Source organism: Bos taurus, chromosome 5, assembly GCF_002263795.3.
Source record: "Bos taurus isolate L1 Dominette 01449 registration number 42190680 breed Hereford chromosome 5, ARS-UCD2.0, whole genome shotgun sequence".
NCBI lineage: Eukaryota > Metazoa > Chordata > Mammalia > Artiodactyla > Bovidae > Bos > Bos taurus.
The window spans coordinates 57,073,256-57,087,519 of NC_037332.1; the positions used below are offsets into that span (position 1 = coordinate 57,073,256).

The window sequence follows — 14,264 nt, forward strand, 5'->3', positions numbered from 1 at the left end:
CAAGCATTAAGTGTCTGTTCCTATTACTTCTCTCCTTGAACATCCTTTTTTCATAGAAAAGAAAACCAATATACAGTCCAATGTTGGAAGACTCTGGCTAAGAAGGAGCTTAAAATCCCTTCTGAAACACTGGATTCCTGTATGTCAAAGATGTAAGGTGAAATAAAACAATAAAGATGTGCAATTTAAACTTGATTGTGACTGCAATATAGAGAATATAGCCAGTATTTTATAATAACTATAAATGAAGTATAACCTTAAAAATGTGAATCACTGTGTTGTACATCTGCAACATATAATATTGTGCATCAACTATATCTCAATTTTTACAAGTGGAAAAAAAAAACCCCGCCTGAAACAACAACCTGATTGTGACAGTGTAAACTAAGTATAGAAGTGTTAAGGAGACCTGTCAAAACTAAAAGAAACTGTTAACCAGGGAAGACTTCCTGGAAGAGGTAAGTTTTCAGTAAAACTGTGAATTTTGTTTTCAAAATGGTAAAAATTTTTTAAAATTAAAGGTATATACTGATAGGTAAATTTCTCTCTCACTCCTTATTCCCTGTTCCCCAGTTTTTCTCTCCAAGAAAAACCACTGGCACTTGTGTATTTTTCAAGGGATCAAGATAATGAAAATGATGAGGGTCATAGATTGTCGGAAGGCAAAGGAGGGCTTTTATGCCTCTGTCTTGACAGGGTGGGCAACGTGCTATGCTTCTTTTTTCTAAGTGTGTTCCTCAGATTGCATATATTGAGTTGCTGAGCTCTGCACAGGACACTGAATCATGTTTTATAAATTGTATATAAATTCTTCAATATCTACTTTTCTTCTCTCTTTTTGCCTTTTTGGTAAGTCAACCTCCATCTAGATCTTGCCTGATTAGCCTGGTCTCTCCAGTGGAGAAGTACCTCGACCCTTTTTTTGGGGAGAAACTGATGAGTCTTTTAAAATGTAGCCACCCTACCACCTTAACCTAGCAATAGAGTAGGCAATGGAAAAGCCCCCTTCTGTTGGGCTTGGAGTCCTTCAGTTGCCAGCTAGCTATCTTATCCTCTCTGTGGGGTTTTTCTGCAGCTAAATTGAGGGTGGTTTTTTTTTCCCCCTCCTCTGCAGTTTGGGCACTTGTGCTCTTTCCTTTCTACCCAACTCTTGTCACCGCCAGCGGAGATACGCGCCTTCCCTGCCTCTGGGACTATTGCCATATATAACCCCCAGATCTCCACGCCCTGCTTCCCCAAGTCAGTGGGGAATGTTGAGTTGTGTGATCGCGGACTGGAGGCGTTCGCTCAGAGGAGGCATTGTGGGCTGAGTGAGATCTGGCCCGCCATTTGGTCCTCAGTTTGGAAGGCAACGCAGGAGGGCCGAGGCTCGAATTGCCGCTAGGATTTTGTGGAGCATCCCCCGTGAGCTTCAGAGTGGAGCTAAGAGCCCGGCGCGGCCGGCCTGAGGAGCTGGGGAACCAGGGCGCGAGATGGGGGGTGCCCAGGGCGCTGGGACCGCTGGAGAAGGGCGGAGGGCGCCGCGGCCTGGGGCAGCCTGCGCGGCAAGCGCCCTGAGGCCGGGCCCCCGACGGCCGCCAGGGAGCGCTGCGGGCTCCCGCTCGCCCGCCCCCCGGTAGGCGGGGCTGCGCTCTCCCCGCAGCCGCCGCCGCAGCCGCCGCCTGGGCCGCCCCGTGTCCCCGGTGGAGCCGCCGCCGCCGCCGCCGGGAGCTCGATGCGGACGGAGCCCGGGCCGGGCCATGGGGATCCTCAGCATCACGGACCAGGTCAGCCCTCCTGCCCTTGCTCGCTTCCCCCTTCCAGGGCCCGACACCGCCGCCACGCGAGCCCGGGGATGTGCGGCCTAGGCTGGGCCCGAGCCCGGGGCTCCCGCCCCGCCCCACGCCACGCTCCCCTCAACCGAGCCGGTGTCCTTGGGGGCCTGGCGACCGGCGGAGACACCGTGGAAGCCCCCTGCAGCCAGGACCCCAGAGCGAAGCCCCTCCGGCGTCGCCCCCCCCCCCCCCCCATCTCAAACCCGGTGTCCCCCGCCCCCCTCCCCGGTTCCGCTCCGGCCCGCTCCCTGAACGCCGGTTCTCCCTGCAGCCGCCCCTGGTCCAGGCCATCTTTAGCCGAGATGTGGAGGAAGTGCGTTCTCTCCTCTCGCAGAAGGAGAACATCAATGTGCTGGTGAGTTGAGATCAGGGAGGATGGCGAACCGGTAATCTGGGCCCTGGCGTTCAGGACCCCTCCCCACGCGTGGGGCGGCTCCGTGTCTGTTCGGCTCGGGGGAGGCCGCAGCTCTTTCCACCCTGGGATGGGCGACTGCTGTACATTGGGGATGAAGAGCAGGGCAGGCTTGGAGCACAGACCAGTAGGGCTGAGGATGCCCAGAAACGGTGTTCTCTTCTGAACCATCCGTGTCTGCAGCGCCCCCACCCCTCCTGGAAGAAGGAGGTTGCTTCGCTGCCGGTGGCCCCGACCCCCTGACTCCACCCTCCTAGGTCCTGGCTTTGACCTAGGATTGGGGTTTAAGAGGCCACAGAACCTGTGCGAAGAGGTTGTGGGGAAAGGCCTGGAGCATTAAGACTTGGGGTCCTGGGTAGTTCACCCCCATAGCCGCTCCTCTTCTCTGCCTTACCAGGACCAAGAGAGGCGAACCCCACTGCATGCTGCTGCCTACGTAGGCGATGTCCCCATCCTCCAGTTGCTACTGATGTCAGGTGAAAGTGGGGAGCTGGAAGGTGTGGTGCCCAGGGAGGGACCGAGGGAGGAGCCTATTTGTTGTATCCAAGGATGGTCCAGCTGGGTCCAGGCGAGGTTCTGTCTCCATCTAGATTTCCTGGCCTGATTCTGGCTTTTCTTCCCCACCTGCTCTCCAACTCCCACCAAAAGAATGTATTGCGTCCCACAGGTGCTAATGTCAACGCTAAGGACACACTGTGGCTGACCCCTCTTCATCGTGCTGCTGCCTCCCGAAATGAGGTACTGGCCTCCCCGCTCCTTTCTCCCTTCCGAAGGGGATGAGTTGGTTAAAGGAGGATGACAAGGGTTGGAGAGCCTTAGTCCGCTGCCCCACAGGTTATAGTCTACCCCCAGGTTGGGAGGAGACCAGACCTTGGCCCCTCCCTCCTACCCCTGGAACTGGCTGGTAAGGCGGGGTGGGGGCTGAGTGTTGCCAGCTGATGTGACGTCAGGGGAGAGCTTAACACTGGGCTGGCAGACTGCAGGGGGCCCTGCTGCCAGGCCTGAGTGACTCATCCCTCCCAGGGGGGCCACCTTGGAGTCTGGCCCCCCTCTGGGCACTAAGATTTCTTTCCTTGTGCTTGAGGGGCGGGGGTTGGGAGGGAGTGGTTTGTGACATCCCTAGCCCTTAGGTAGCCTGGAAGTTGACAGTGCAAGGATCAAACATACCTCATCAGTTGGGCCCCTCAACCCTGAAGAGCGGGAAAAGATGACCTTCCTCTTGGCTTGGCAGTCACTCCCCCTGGCTCCAGCTACTAGGGAATGGGAATGGGGTGGGTGGTGAACAGGAGGGGCATTTTAGCTCCTCTCCTAGAGGAGCCAGTATCTGCTTACCTAGGTAATGGAGATGATTTTGATGTCTATGGAAGGATAGAAGGGGGTATTCAGGGCATTAATGTAGTGGGAGCATTTATCTTTCCTAAAAGTGGTGGGAGGTCAGGAGCCTCTGTGTGGGGATCTGCTCGGTAGTGGCTGTATGTGTGGGTGAAGATTTTCAGGGTATGGGTTGGGAAACGATACCAGTTGACTTGAGGAAGAGTTCTGTGTTTTCCTCAGCAAGTTAGGGAAGATTTTAAGCTCGAAGAAAATCCAGAAGATGGAAAGTGGGTATTGAAAAGCTCACTGTGTTGGAAAAATGAGAGTAACTCTGTGCTGGGGTAGTGGGGAGAGGGGAACATGTGTTCTGTGCTGACCAGTTCTCCCCTCCATCTCCTATTGGTTTACCTCCTGCTCCCCCTCTGTCTTCTCTTTTATCCTCCACCCCTCCACAGAAGGTGCTGGGACTGCTGCTGGCACATTCAGCAGATGTGAATGCCCGGGACAAGCTGTGGCAGACACCATTGCACGTGGCTGCTGCCAACCGGGCCACCAAGTGTGCTGAGGCTCTGGCACCCCTACTGAGTAGCCTCAACGTGGCTGACAGGAGCGGGCGCAGTGCCCTGCACCATGCAGTGCATAGCGGGCATCTGGAGGTGAGGACCACTGCAGGCCATGCCCAGCTTCCTGCCTTTTTCCTTCCCTTCCCGCTCCCCTTCCCCTGCTTCCAGGCCATTAGGCCTGGGGAACAGCAGCCCAGATGATTATATAAATACCTGGGCTCAAGCATCAAATGAATGGTTGGGTTAGAGGGGAATTCTTGACTTGGACCTCAAGAGGGTGATAAAACCTCTGAAGCTGCATGGAAAATGTTTGCCTGCGTGCCTTTTTCTGAAGGGAGAGTCCATGTCCTTCAGCACATTTAGAAGACTTCGAATGAATTCAAAAACCACCAGATCACCTGAAGAGACTCTCTTGAGTTTACCTCAGATTTCCACTTCTATCTGGGTTCTCCTTAGTGTCTGCTTTCTCCATTCCCCCTAGTTCTCTGTTCTGCCCAAGAACAGAAACATTGGGCTGCCTCAGCCTTTTCAGGTGCTCTTAGGTACACTGAAGACAGGAAGCTGGCTCTGAATAGGTGTCTTTGCTGTCCTGCTACAGACGGTGAACCTGCTCCTCAATAAGGGAGCCAGCTTGAATGTTTGTGACAAAAAGGAGCGGCAGCCTCTGCACTGGGCAGCTTTTCTAGGTGAGAGGAGAATCGGGATGAGCAGGATTTGGGGTTCCTCGGGCAGGGATGTAGGGTTGCAGCCTTTGGAGGTACTCACCCTCCATGTCCTTGAGAGCATGCACTCCCTTCCCAGGGCATTTGGAGGTCCTGAAACTGCTGGTGGCACGGGGCGCAGACCTCGGCTGCAAGGACCGCAAGGGCTATGGGCTGCTCCATACAGCTGCTGCCAGTGGCCAGATTGAAGTGGTGAAGTACCTGCTCCGGATGGGGGCTGAGGTCAGGGTGCAGAGCATGGCGGGGATTCGGGGTGAGGCCAGGGGGCTGGAGTTCAGAATCTCTTCGGGAGATGGGAGGGTGCTGGGGTTCCTGTTGTGGTTTGGGGAGTTGGGGGGATGTGGTGAGAGGATCTGAATAATGCTTGTCTTAAGCAGAAGTGCCTTCAGTCTCTGGGTTGGGAACCTTAGGAGTCTGAGGCCATTGTTGGATTTCTGGGACTCTTTAGGCTCTGTGCCGGCTTCCACTTTGTTTAAACTGATACCTCCCTTATCCCCTGACCCTCACCCCTGGAAATCCAGATTGATGAGCCCAACGCTTTTGGAAACACAGCTTTGCACATCGCCTGCTACCTGGGCCAGGATGCTGTGGCTATCGAGCTGGTGAATGCAGGAGCCAATGTCAACCAGCCGAACGACAAGGGCTTCACGCCGCTGCACGTGGCTGCAGTCTCCACCAATGGCGCGCTGTGTTTGGAGCTGCTGGTCAATAACGGGGCGGATGTCAACTACCAGGTGCCTGAAGGGAAGAGTCGGGGACTAGGGGGAGAGGACCCTGGCTCGGGGTGCTGACTGTATCTGCCCCTCTGGATAATTCTCTGGGGAGTCATCTGCTTGTGTCCTGAATTGACCAGACCTTCCCAGGAGAAAGTGGGTTGAGAAGATGTCCCTATGGTCGGCCTATCTTCAAAGATGTGTCCTTTCGAAAGGGGACTAGGGCATGCTCCATGCTTCGCACTAGGGGAAAAAATGCTGTGTTTCCACAGAGCAAAGAAGGGAAGAGTCCTCTGCACATGGCTGCCATTCACGGCCGTTTCACCCGCTCCCAGATCCTCATCCAGAACGGTATGGACTTGGGAGGCTTTGTGACCTCTTCTTCTCCTTCCTCAGAGAACTCATCTCTAGAGACCCCTCTTCTTCCTTTTACCTCCCACCCCATCTTCAGTCAGGACAGGCATCTGGCACTCTGGAGCAAGGCGCTTGTGGAAATGGCCCTGCTCCACCTGCCCAGCCCCCCTCAGATGGTGGCTCACTAATTAGTGGGAGTGGCCTGAAGCCTAAGGGTTAGTTCAGTGTGTGCATGCGCTGCCCCCTTTCAGGCAGCGAGATTGATTGCGCCGACAAATTTGGGAACACGCCACTGCATGTGGCCGCTCGCTACGGACACGAGCTGCTCATTAGCACCCTCATGACCAACGGCGCGGATACCGCCCGGTGAGTGCAGAGACCCCCGGCCCCACTCCTAGGCTGCCTCAGACCCCAGGCTGGTGGTGGGGCTGCAGCTGGTCCCCACTGAGGACTGAGTCCCTCCCCTTCTCTCAGGCGCGGCATCCACGACATGTTTCCCCTGCACTTAGCTGTTCTCTTTGGATTCTCTGACTGTTGTCGTAAGCTTCTTTCCTCAGGTATGAGCTGACTGGTTTGGGTGTGGGAAGGAGGGCAGGAGAGCAGGGGCCATGTCCTGCTCTGGCCCATGCCCTCAGGTGGGACCTGCGGCTGTTCTGGCCCCTCAGGTCAGCTGTACAGCATCGTATCCTCACTCAGCAACGAGCACGTGCTTTCAGCTGGGTTCGACATCAACACACCTGACAACCTTGGCCGTACCTGTCTTCATGCTGCTGCTTCCGGAGGGTGAGTTCTCATCCCCCTCTTTCTCCCCCAGGCCTAGCGAAGGAGTCTGGGCAGCAGTCTGGACCCTTCCTTCTCTCCTGCCCAGAGCTCCCCACCTCTCGCGGTGAGAACAGTGGCAGCAGAAAGGGCTGTCCAGTTCTGTCCCCCTTCAGCCTCTCCCTGGGGAGAAGCCTGTGGCTTCTCCTTGAAGCGCTTTCTCTCATTAACCCGTACCCTCCTTCCTTTCAGGAATGTTGAATGTCTTAACTTGCTGTTGAGCAGTGGAGCTGACTTGAGGAGGAGAGACAAATTTGGAAGGTGTGTTATTGTGCAGGAGTGTATATATACAGAGAGGGTGCCCAATCAGAGACAAGTGATGGAGGAAGTGATGGAGGCAGGGTGGGGAGTTGGAGACTGAGGGAGGAGAACATTACAAAGCAGCTTATGGCTGCACCTCTGGTTGCATTTGGACCTGCCCCTGATTCTTTTCTCCACCCTCCTCTGCTTCTCCCCAGGACCCCACTGCACTATGCAGCCGCCAACGGCAGCTACCAGTGCGCCGTCACGCTGGTGACTGCCGGGGCCGGCGTCAACGAGGCTGACTGTAAAGGCTGCTCTCCCCTCCACTATGCTGCCGCCTCCGACACCTACAGGAGGTGAGGCGCCCTCTTGGTTCTTCTCAGCCCCACTCTCCTCCCCGAGCACCCTACCAGACTTCCTCACTCTCCTCTACCAGGGCAGAGCCCCACTCACCTTCCAGCCATGATGCTGAAGAGGATGAGCCCCTGAAGGAGTCCCGCAGAAAGGAGGCCTTCTTGTGAGTAGCAGAGAAGACCCCTGGGCTGCACCTCCCCAGCAGGGCAGATTCCCGTCCTGTTATTCTCCACCACTGTCTTCTGCTGCCTTACACCCTGAGTTTAATCCTGGACCAAGCACCATGGGTACAGGCAGAAGTGGGAGAGATACTTCCTTCAAGAAATGGATGGTCTTCTTGAGAGGATCAGAAAAGCTAAACACAAATTCATTTATTCCTCAAGCATTAAATGAGTATTTACTTAATAGGTACACCAAGTACTGTTGTAGGTGGTAAGGATAAAAGATGAATTACCCCGAGATTCTTATTCTTGGGGTAATACCCCAAGATTACACCTTCTAGTGTAAGATGTTAATAATAGAGGAAATTGGGTGACTAATATATGGGAACTCTATTATCCTTGTAATTTTTCTTTATGACTGTTTTAAAGGGTTTATTTATCTAACAACAACAACAAAAAGATATTTAAAATCTGGGAGGCCTAACTTGTAACTGTGTGACTTCTGGCAAGTAACTTAATCTCTGGGCCTCAGTTTCCTCAGACACAGTTGGGATAAGAACAGTATCTACCTCAAAGGATCATTGTGAGGATTAAGTGATTTACCACACACTTACTACACAAAACGGTGTTTGACACGTTGTAAATGTTAAATGCAGTATTACTATTACTACTAGTAGAGTTGCTACTGATCTGTGAGAGTGGTGCCAGGGAAGGAGGCACCTGTTGGGAAGGCTGGGGAGGGCCTCCCACAGAAGAGGGTGCTGGGAGTGAGTGTGAGACAAGCAGGCCTTTTCCCAATGGGCTAGGAGGAGAAGGCAGGGTCAGTGTGCCTGGAGGTGGGGAAGAGTGTTTCAATCAGCAGATTGGTAACTGTGGTTGTGCTCCAGGGTCTCTAGGAGCACATTCAAAGGGTCGAGGAGCTAGAGTGGTTCAGGGCAGACCTGGAGGTGGTGGGTCTGGGTCAAACGGGCCGGAGTTAGCCTCCTAAGAGTGAGGGGTGAGCGTGGGCCACCTCAGCCTGGAGGGGCTCCTTTGCCCTATCCTCTGCTCCTCCCAAACTGTACCCTCCCTGGCTAGGCCTGTCCCTTCCTCACCATCTGCTCCTGTCCCACAGCTGTTTGGAATTCTTACTGGATAACGGTGCAGACCCCTCCCTGCGGGACAGGCAGGGCTACACAGCTGTGCACTATGCAGCCGCCTATGGCAATAGACAGAACCTCGAACTGGTACGTGTGGGACCTGGTTTGGGGAATGGGAGCAGGGCAGGGCCCAGCACGCAGTCTGCTTCTGTGTCTGGATTCTCAGGCCAAGGGGTGGTTGAATCCAGTGTGGTCTCTAGATCCAGGGACTTCGGGGATTGCTGTGGGTGGAGTCAAGGGTGATGTCTTGGGAATACCAGAACCTCAGCACCTCCTGTTCTGTCCATTGCAGCTCTTAGAAATGTCCTTTAACTGCCTGGAGGATGTAGAGAGCACCATTCCAGTCAGCCCTTTGCACTTAGCTGTGAGTCCCAGGTCTTTTCCTCTTGCCTTCCCTGTCCCCACCCGCCCCAGGCCGGCTCACAGGTACCAGCACGTGTGAATCCGTCCTTGCTTCTGCCTTCTCGTGGGGATGTGGCAAGCAGGCAGTGGTCTGAGAGGGGCCCAAGGAGCTCACGGGGAGGCCTGCTGCCCAGAGTCTCCCCGTGGGCCCCAAGAGCAGAGTGGGGCCATGTCTGGAGCTTTATCCATGGATTTCCCACACCCCTCCAGGCCTACAACGGTCACTGTGAAGCCCTGAAGACACTGGCTGAGACGCTGGTGAACCTGGACGTGAGGGACCACAAGGGCCGGACCGCGCTCTTCCTGGCCACTGAGCGAGGCTCTACTGAGTGTGTGGAGGTGCTAACGACCCACGGCGCCTCTGCCCTCATCAAGGAGCGCAAACGCAAGTGGACACCCCTGCATGCTGCTGGTAAGGGTGCCCTGTGGGCTGCTTCCTCCCCTTGCCACCCCAGGCCTCCTCTGGGACTGGTCCCCAGCTCCCTCCAGAACCCTGAAGGGACTGGGGTTGAGATAGGGTAGGGCAAGGAGGATGCAAACCTCAAGTGCTGACTCTCCCCCAAGACTTCTCCCTACCCCGTGTCCTCCCATGACCTCCACCCTCCACCTGGTCTTCTTCCCCGACCATGCCTGACACTGAAGGCCCCCTCTTCACCTAGCTGCCTCTGGCCACACTGATTCCCTGCACTTGCTGATCGACAGTGGGGAACGCGCTGACATCACGGATGTCATGGATGCCTATGGACAGTGAGTGTGGGCTGGGGGTGGGGTGCAGGGTTCCCAGCCCTGCCAGGCCCTCACCCTTTCCCTGCCCCCTCGGTAGAACCCCGCTGATGCTGGCCATCATGAATGGCCACGTGGACTGCGTACATCTGCTGCTAGAGAAAGGATCCACGGCTGACGCTGCTGACCTCCGGGGCCGCACCGCCCTCCACCGCGGGGTGAGTGGGCTTCAGGGTGGGGTTGCTCACAGAAGGGCTCAGACACAGGAGCACACAGTAGGATATCAGATTGTCTAGTAGGTGGGCCGGAGTCTTAGTGGGCCTTAGCATGCTTGTTCCAGGATGAAGATCTGATGCCCACAGTTCATCTTCCTGATTACCCTGCTCTGTGATCCTGTGTAGTCACCTGCTCACCGCCCAGACTCTGCCCAGGGTCCCCAGCTGGCCCTCTCCTGTTTGATAATGATGCCACTTGCCCGATCCTTCTCCACCATCACCTGCCCTAAAGCTGTCTCCTCCTCATCCCATGGGGTTGTTTGACTCCTTAGTCTCCCACTGCAGAGGGCCAGTGTTAACTCTCACTATCCTGCTTGTCTGATGGCATAGAGTCAGGGAAGGAGATGCCGATCCTTAATACTTAGAATTATTAGAAAAGACCCTGATGCTGGGAAAGATTGAGGGCAGGAGGAGAAGGGGGCAACAGAGGATGAGATGATTGGATGGTGTCACTAACCCAATGGACCTGAGTTTGAAGATAGTGAGATAGTGAAGGACAGGGAAGCCTGGCATGCTGCAGTCCATGGGGTCACAGAGAGTGGGACATGACTTAGCAACTAAACAATACTTAGAATCATGGTTGCAAAGACAAGGATTGGAGCCCGGGAAGTGATTCTTACTCCTGGGTCAGCCTCAGGACTGACACCCCCGCGTCACCCACAGGCAGTGACCGGCTGTGAGGACTGCCTGGCTGCCCTGCTGGACCACGATGCATTTGTGCTGTGCCGAGACTTCAAGGGCCGCACGCCCATTCACCTGGCCTCAGCCTGTGGCCACACCGCAGTGCTGCGGACCCTGCTGCAGGCCGCCCTGTCTACAGACCCCCTGGATACCGGGGTGGATTACAGCGGATACTCGCCCATGCACTGGGCCTCCTACACTGGTGTGGCTCTGGGGCCTTTGTGGGGACAGCTGAGATGGGGGTGGAGGGAGGCAGACAAGGACTCGTGGGTTGCTCTGGATCTGGAAGTAGAATGGGGTGTCAAGAGATGGGACAGACCAATGAAAGGGGTCGTGGTGTTATTTCTCTCCATCACCACTCTTCCCTCCTCGTCCTCAGGACACGAAGATTGTCTGGAGTTGTTACTTGAACACAGCCCGTTTTCATATCTGGAAGGAAACCCCTTCACTCCTTTGCACTGTGCAGTGTAAGTCCCTTCCTCAGCCCCAGCTCCACCCAAGGGTCTGTGATGTGGGCATAGGACAGACCGTCTGTTTCCCCATGCCCCTCCTGCTGACCCTTCCTCTTCCTCCAGTATTAATAACCAGGACAGCACCACAGAGATGCTGCTGGGAGCTCTGGGTGCCAAGATTGTGAACAGCCGAGATGCCAAAGGACGGTGAGTGGCAGGAGCCTTGGGAGACGCCTCCGCTGCCCCTGGCTTCCTCTCTGCTCAGGAGAAAGGGTCTCCCGGTTCACTCTGCCCTGACTCCTCCCCACAGGACCCCTCTTCACGCCGCTGCCTTCGCAGACAACGTCTCTGGGCTCCGGATGCTGCTGCAGCACCAAGCCGAGGTGAACGCCACGGACCACACTGGCCGCACCGCGCTCATGACAGCAGCTGAGAACGGGCAGACTGCAGCTGTGGGTGTGTAGGGGCCCCATGTGGATGGGAGGTACTCCCCCTGGGTTTTCATGAGATGAGTCAACCCTGCCGGTGGGGGTTAGGAGGCAGGAGGCTTGTCTTTGGATGTTTCACTCTCTGCAGAGGGGATGCAAAACATGTGCAGACAAGAGCAAGGAGAGCCAGACTAGCCCAGCTCTGGAAGGGAGCATCACCCCTCTCTGCCTCCCTTCCCTTGTAGAATTTCTGCTGTATCGAGGGAAGGCAGACCTTACTGTGCTAGATGAGAACAAGAACACTGCCCTCCACTTGGCCTGTAGCAAGGTACCGTCTGTGGTGCTGGTGGGGGTCTCTGTATGGGGCAGGGCCTGATGAAAGACCTGGGTCTGGTGAGAGGGCTCAGGGGAAGTCAGGATTGTCCTGTCTGCTTGGTGGGACAGCTTTGTGTACCCCTGCCACCCTCCTCAGCTCCTGTGGTCAGGCTTCCATTTCTCCAGCCCTCACTCTCTGCCCCCCTCCCTCAGGGCCATGAGAAGTGTGCCCTCATGATCCTGGCAGAAACCCAAGACCTTGGCCTTATCAATGCTACAAACAGCGCGCTGCAGATGTGAGTGCCTGGGGTAGGGGGCTCTTGGCTGAGGGGTGGGGGCTGGGGAGGTGGAAAGGAGGCTGCTGCCCATTCCAGGGGCTCCAGCTGTCTGGAACTCACAGTATTCGCCCGGCAGTGTGGCTGCTCTGGCTGAGGGTGGAAGGGCAGCTTGCCACCCCCTTGACTTCACACTCCCCTTTTCTTCCTTTCTTCCAAGGCCACTACACATTGCTGCCCGGAATGGCCTAGCCTCTGTGGTGCAGGCCCTGCTGAGTCGTGGGGCCACCGTGCTGGCTGTGGATGAAGAAGGTGGGTGGGGTCTGGGGTCAGGGACGTTCTTCAGGAGGTGACTTCTTAACCTGGCTGGTTAATAAACTGGATTTTTTTCCCAAGGGAACTCTTCAGAGCAGGGACCCAACACCGATACGCTAGAGTCTCTGAGGGGAGTCTGACGGAACTAGGTGGAGCCTGCAGGGTCCTCAGGACGACCTCCCGCACACCTCAGCCTCCTGTCCCCCAGGCTCTGCTCTTTGCCCCTCACTTGGACAGCCTGCCTGTCAGCCTCCCGGGGCCCTTATAGCCCCCGATTGTGACCCTATGGGGTGCTTGCCTGCCTCAACTCCCCTCTACAGAGAAGAGCACTCAGGGCCCGGGGCGGGTGGAGGGGGCCCGGGAATACAGGACTCTGGGCTCAGTTTTCCCCTTTGCCCCGCAGGTCACACCCCAGCATTGGCCTGCGCCCCCAACAAAGATGTGGCAGACTGTCTGGCCTTGATCCTTTCCACCATGAAGCCTTTCCCACCCAAGGACGCTGTCAGTCCTTTCAGCTTCAGCCTGCTCAAGAACTGCGGCATCGCGGCAGCCAAGACGGTGGGTGGCTGCGGTGCCCTGCCCCATGGGGCCTCCTGTCCCTACAGCCAGGAGCGGCATGGCGCCATTGGGTTAGATGGCTGCTACTCCGAGTAGCCCCCTCCAGTGTCCCTCCCCCTGCCGGTGGCTTGATATCTTATTCTATTTATTTAGAAAAAGTCTATACATTTAGGGCACTTTAAAGGAGAACACGACTGGGTTGGGGGGGGTGGAGTGGGGAAAAAGCACTGGGGAGCAGCTGCTCACCCCTTTGCCACACCATCCTGGCCTGGCAGGGGTCTGGGACCAACAGGGAGCACCCCAGGCCCTTGGTACCCCCAGGGCAACCCCTTCTGCCAAGTGTCCCAAAATGATTGCTTGCTGCCTGGCGCCCTCTCTTCTGTCCGCTCTCTCAGTTCCCCTTCTGCTGCCAGCTGCCCCTTACTCTTCCTTCTGACTCGCCCCAGTTCCCTTCCCCCTGCCCCTGCCAGGCAGATCTCCGCCTCCTCTTCCATACCCATCACTGCCTCCCTGCTCGGCCGGCCCCTCCATCCCCGCAGCAGTGAGAAGCCTTAATTTCTGGTACTGTGTGAGCACTCTGGGGGTGTCCCCCTCCCCCTTCAGGGGCAGCTAGCGGACGAGGGGGGAGGGTATTTAGCACTGGGGCCTGGAGCTTTTCCCCTACTTCTGTATCCCATCACCCCTAAAGTTCAAATGCAAAACACTTGAAGCAGCAACTACTGTACCTGGGCCCCAATCCTGCACTCTCCCGGCTCCTCGTATGCAAATCAAGGGCTGGCATTGCCCCCATAGCCTGCCCCTCCCCTCCTTCCGCCCCCTCCTGGCCTGGCCTCCTAACCACGCACTTTAACACCCACCCCCCACCCCGCTTCTTTCTTTTAACTTCTTTTGGGAGGGTGGAGCCTGTGGCCATTCCCTCTCTGGCTCTCCCCTCCCTTGACTTTGAGGCTTGTCATGAATTTTTAAGTAAGCATTTTATCCTTTAGGGGAAGAAACAAATTAATTTCCTGTCCATTTCAAAACCACAGCCCTAGTCTGTCCTCTGTGTTTCAGGCATGTGTTTGCATGTGTGTGGAGGGAGAGACTGTTCTTCCTCCTGTGTCCCCCAGTCCCACAGTTGCTCTCTGCCCTGACCCCACCCCACCTGCTGCCGCCTTCTGTGATGTCCAAGAGTACCCACTGCCCCCAGTCACTCCTGATCTGAAGCCAAAGATGGAGGGGCAGGGCAGACT

At 56.1% G+C, this 14,264-nt stretch overlaps 1 protein-coding gene and 1 non-coding gene across 4 annotated transcripts; one reads left to right on the forward strand and one right to left on the reverse strand.

Annotated features, from left to right (window-relative positions):
• Positions 1-1,631: 1,631 nt before the first annotated feature.
• On the forward strand, positions 1,632-13,476 carry ANKRD52 (ankyrin repeat domain 52). Of its 3 annotated transcripts, XM_005206618.5 has the most exons (29): positions 1,632-1,766; positions 2,086-2,169; positions 2,624-2,702; positions 2,894-2,964; positions 3,996-4,196; positions 4,702-4,789; positions 4,905-5,047; positions 5,347-5,559; positions 5,811-5,889; positions 6,144-6,258; positions 6,367-6,449; positions 6,558-6,675; positions 6,904-6,972; positions 7,170-7,310; positions 7,391-7,471; positions 8,584-8,695; positions 8,901-8,972; positions 9,221-9,422; positions 9,670-9,757; positions 9,834-9,951; positions 10,672-10,891; positions 11,069-11,156; positions 11,265-11,348; positions 11,452-11,597; positions 11,815-11,897; positions 12,098-12,180; positions 12,380-12,471; positions 12,556-12,623; positions 12,878-12,967. In XM_005206618.5, exons 1-28 carry the CDS (start codon positions 1,740-1,742, stop codon positions 12,612-12,614), a joined length of 3,039 nt encoding a protein of 1,012 aa, XP_005206675.1. In that variant the 5' UTR covers positions 1,632-1,739; the 3' UTR covers positions 12,615-12,623; positions 12,878-12,967. The 3 variants fall into 3 exon arrangements, with proteins under 3 accessions (XP_005206675.1, XP_010803487.1, NP_001179459.1); XM_010805185.3 differs by having other exon boundaries at positions 12,556-12,971; NM_001192530.1 differs by lacking the exon at positions 12,556-12,623 and having other exon boundaries at positions 1,740-1,766; positions 12,878-13,476.
• Positions 2,351-2,427, reverse strand: MIR2433 (microRNA mir-2433). Its single transcript, NR_030903.1, has one exon. It is a non-coding gene; the product is annotated as a microRNA mir-2433 (primary transcript).
• Positions 13,477-14,264: the final 788 nt, after the last annotated feature.

Excerpts from the sequence above, each read along its gene's own strand:
- ANKRD52 (NM_001192530.1), top strand. The coding sequence starts at position 1,740 with ATGGGGATCCTCAGCATCACGGACCAG. Across the intron at positions 5,890-6,143 it reads CCAGATCCTCATCCAGAACG|GCAGCGAGATTGATTGCGCC; the intron begins GTATGGACTTGG and ends GCCCCCTTTCAG. Across the intron at positions 6,259-6,366 it reads AACGGCGCGGATACCGCCCG|GCGCGGCATCCACGACATGT; the intron begins GTGAGTGCAGAG and ends CCCTTCTCTCAG.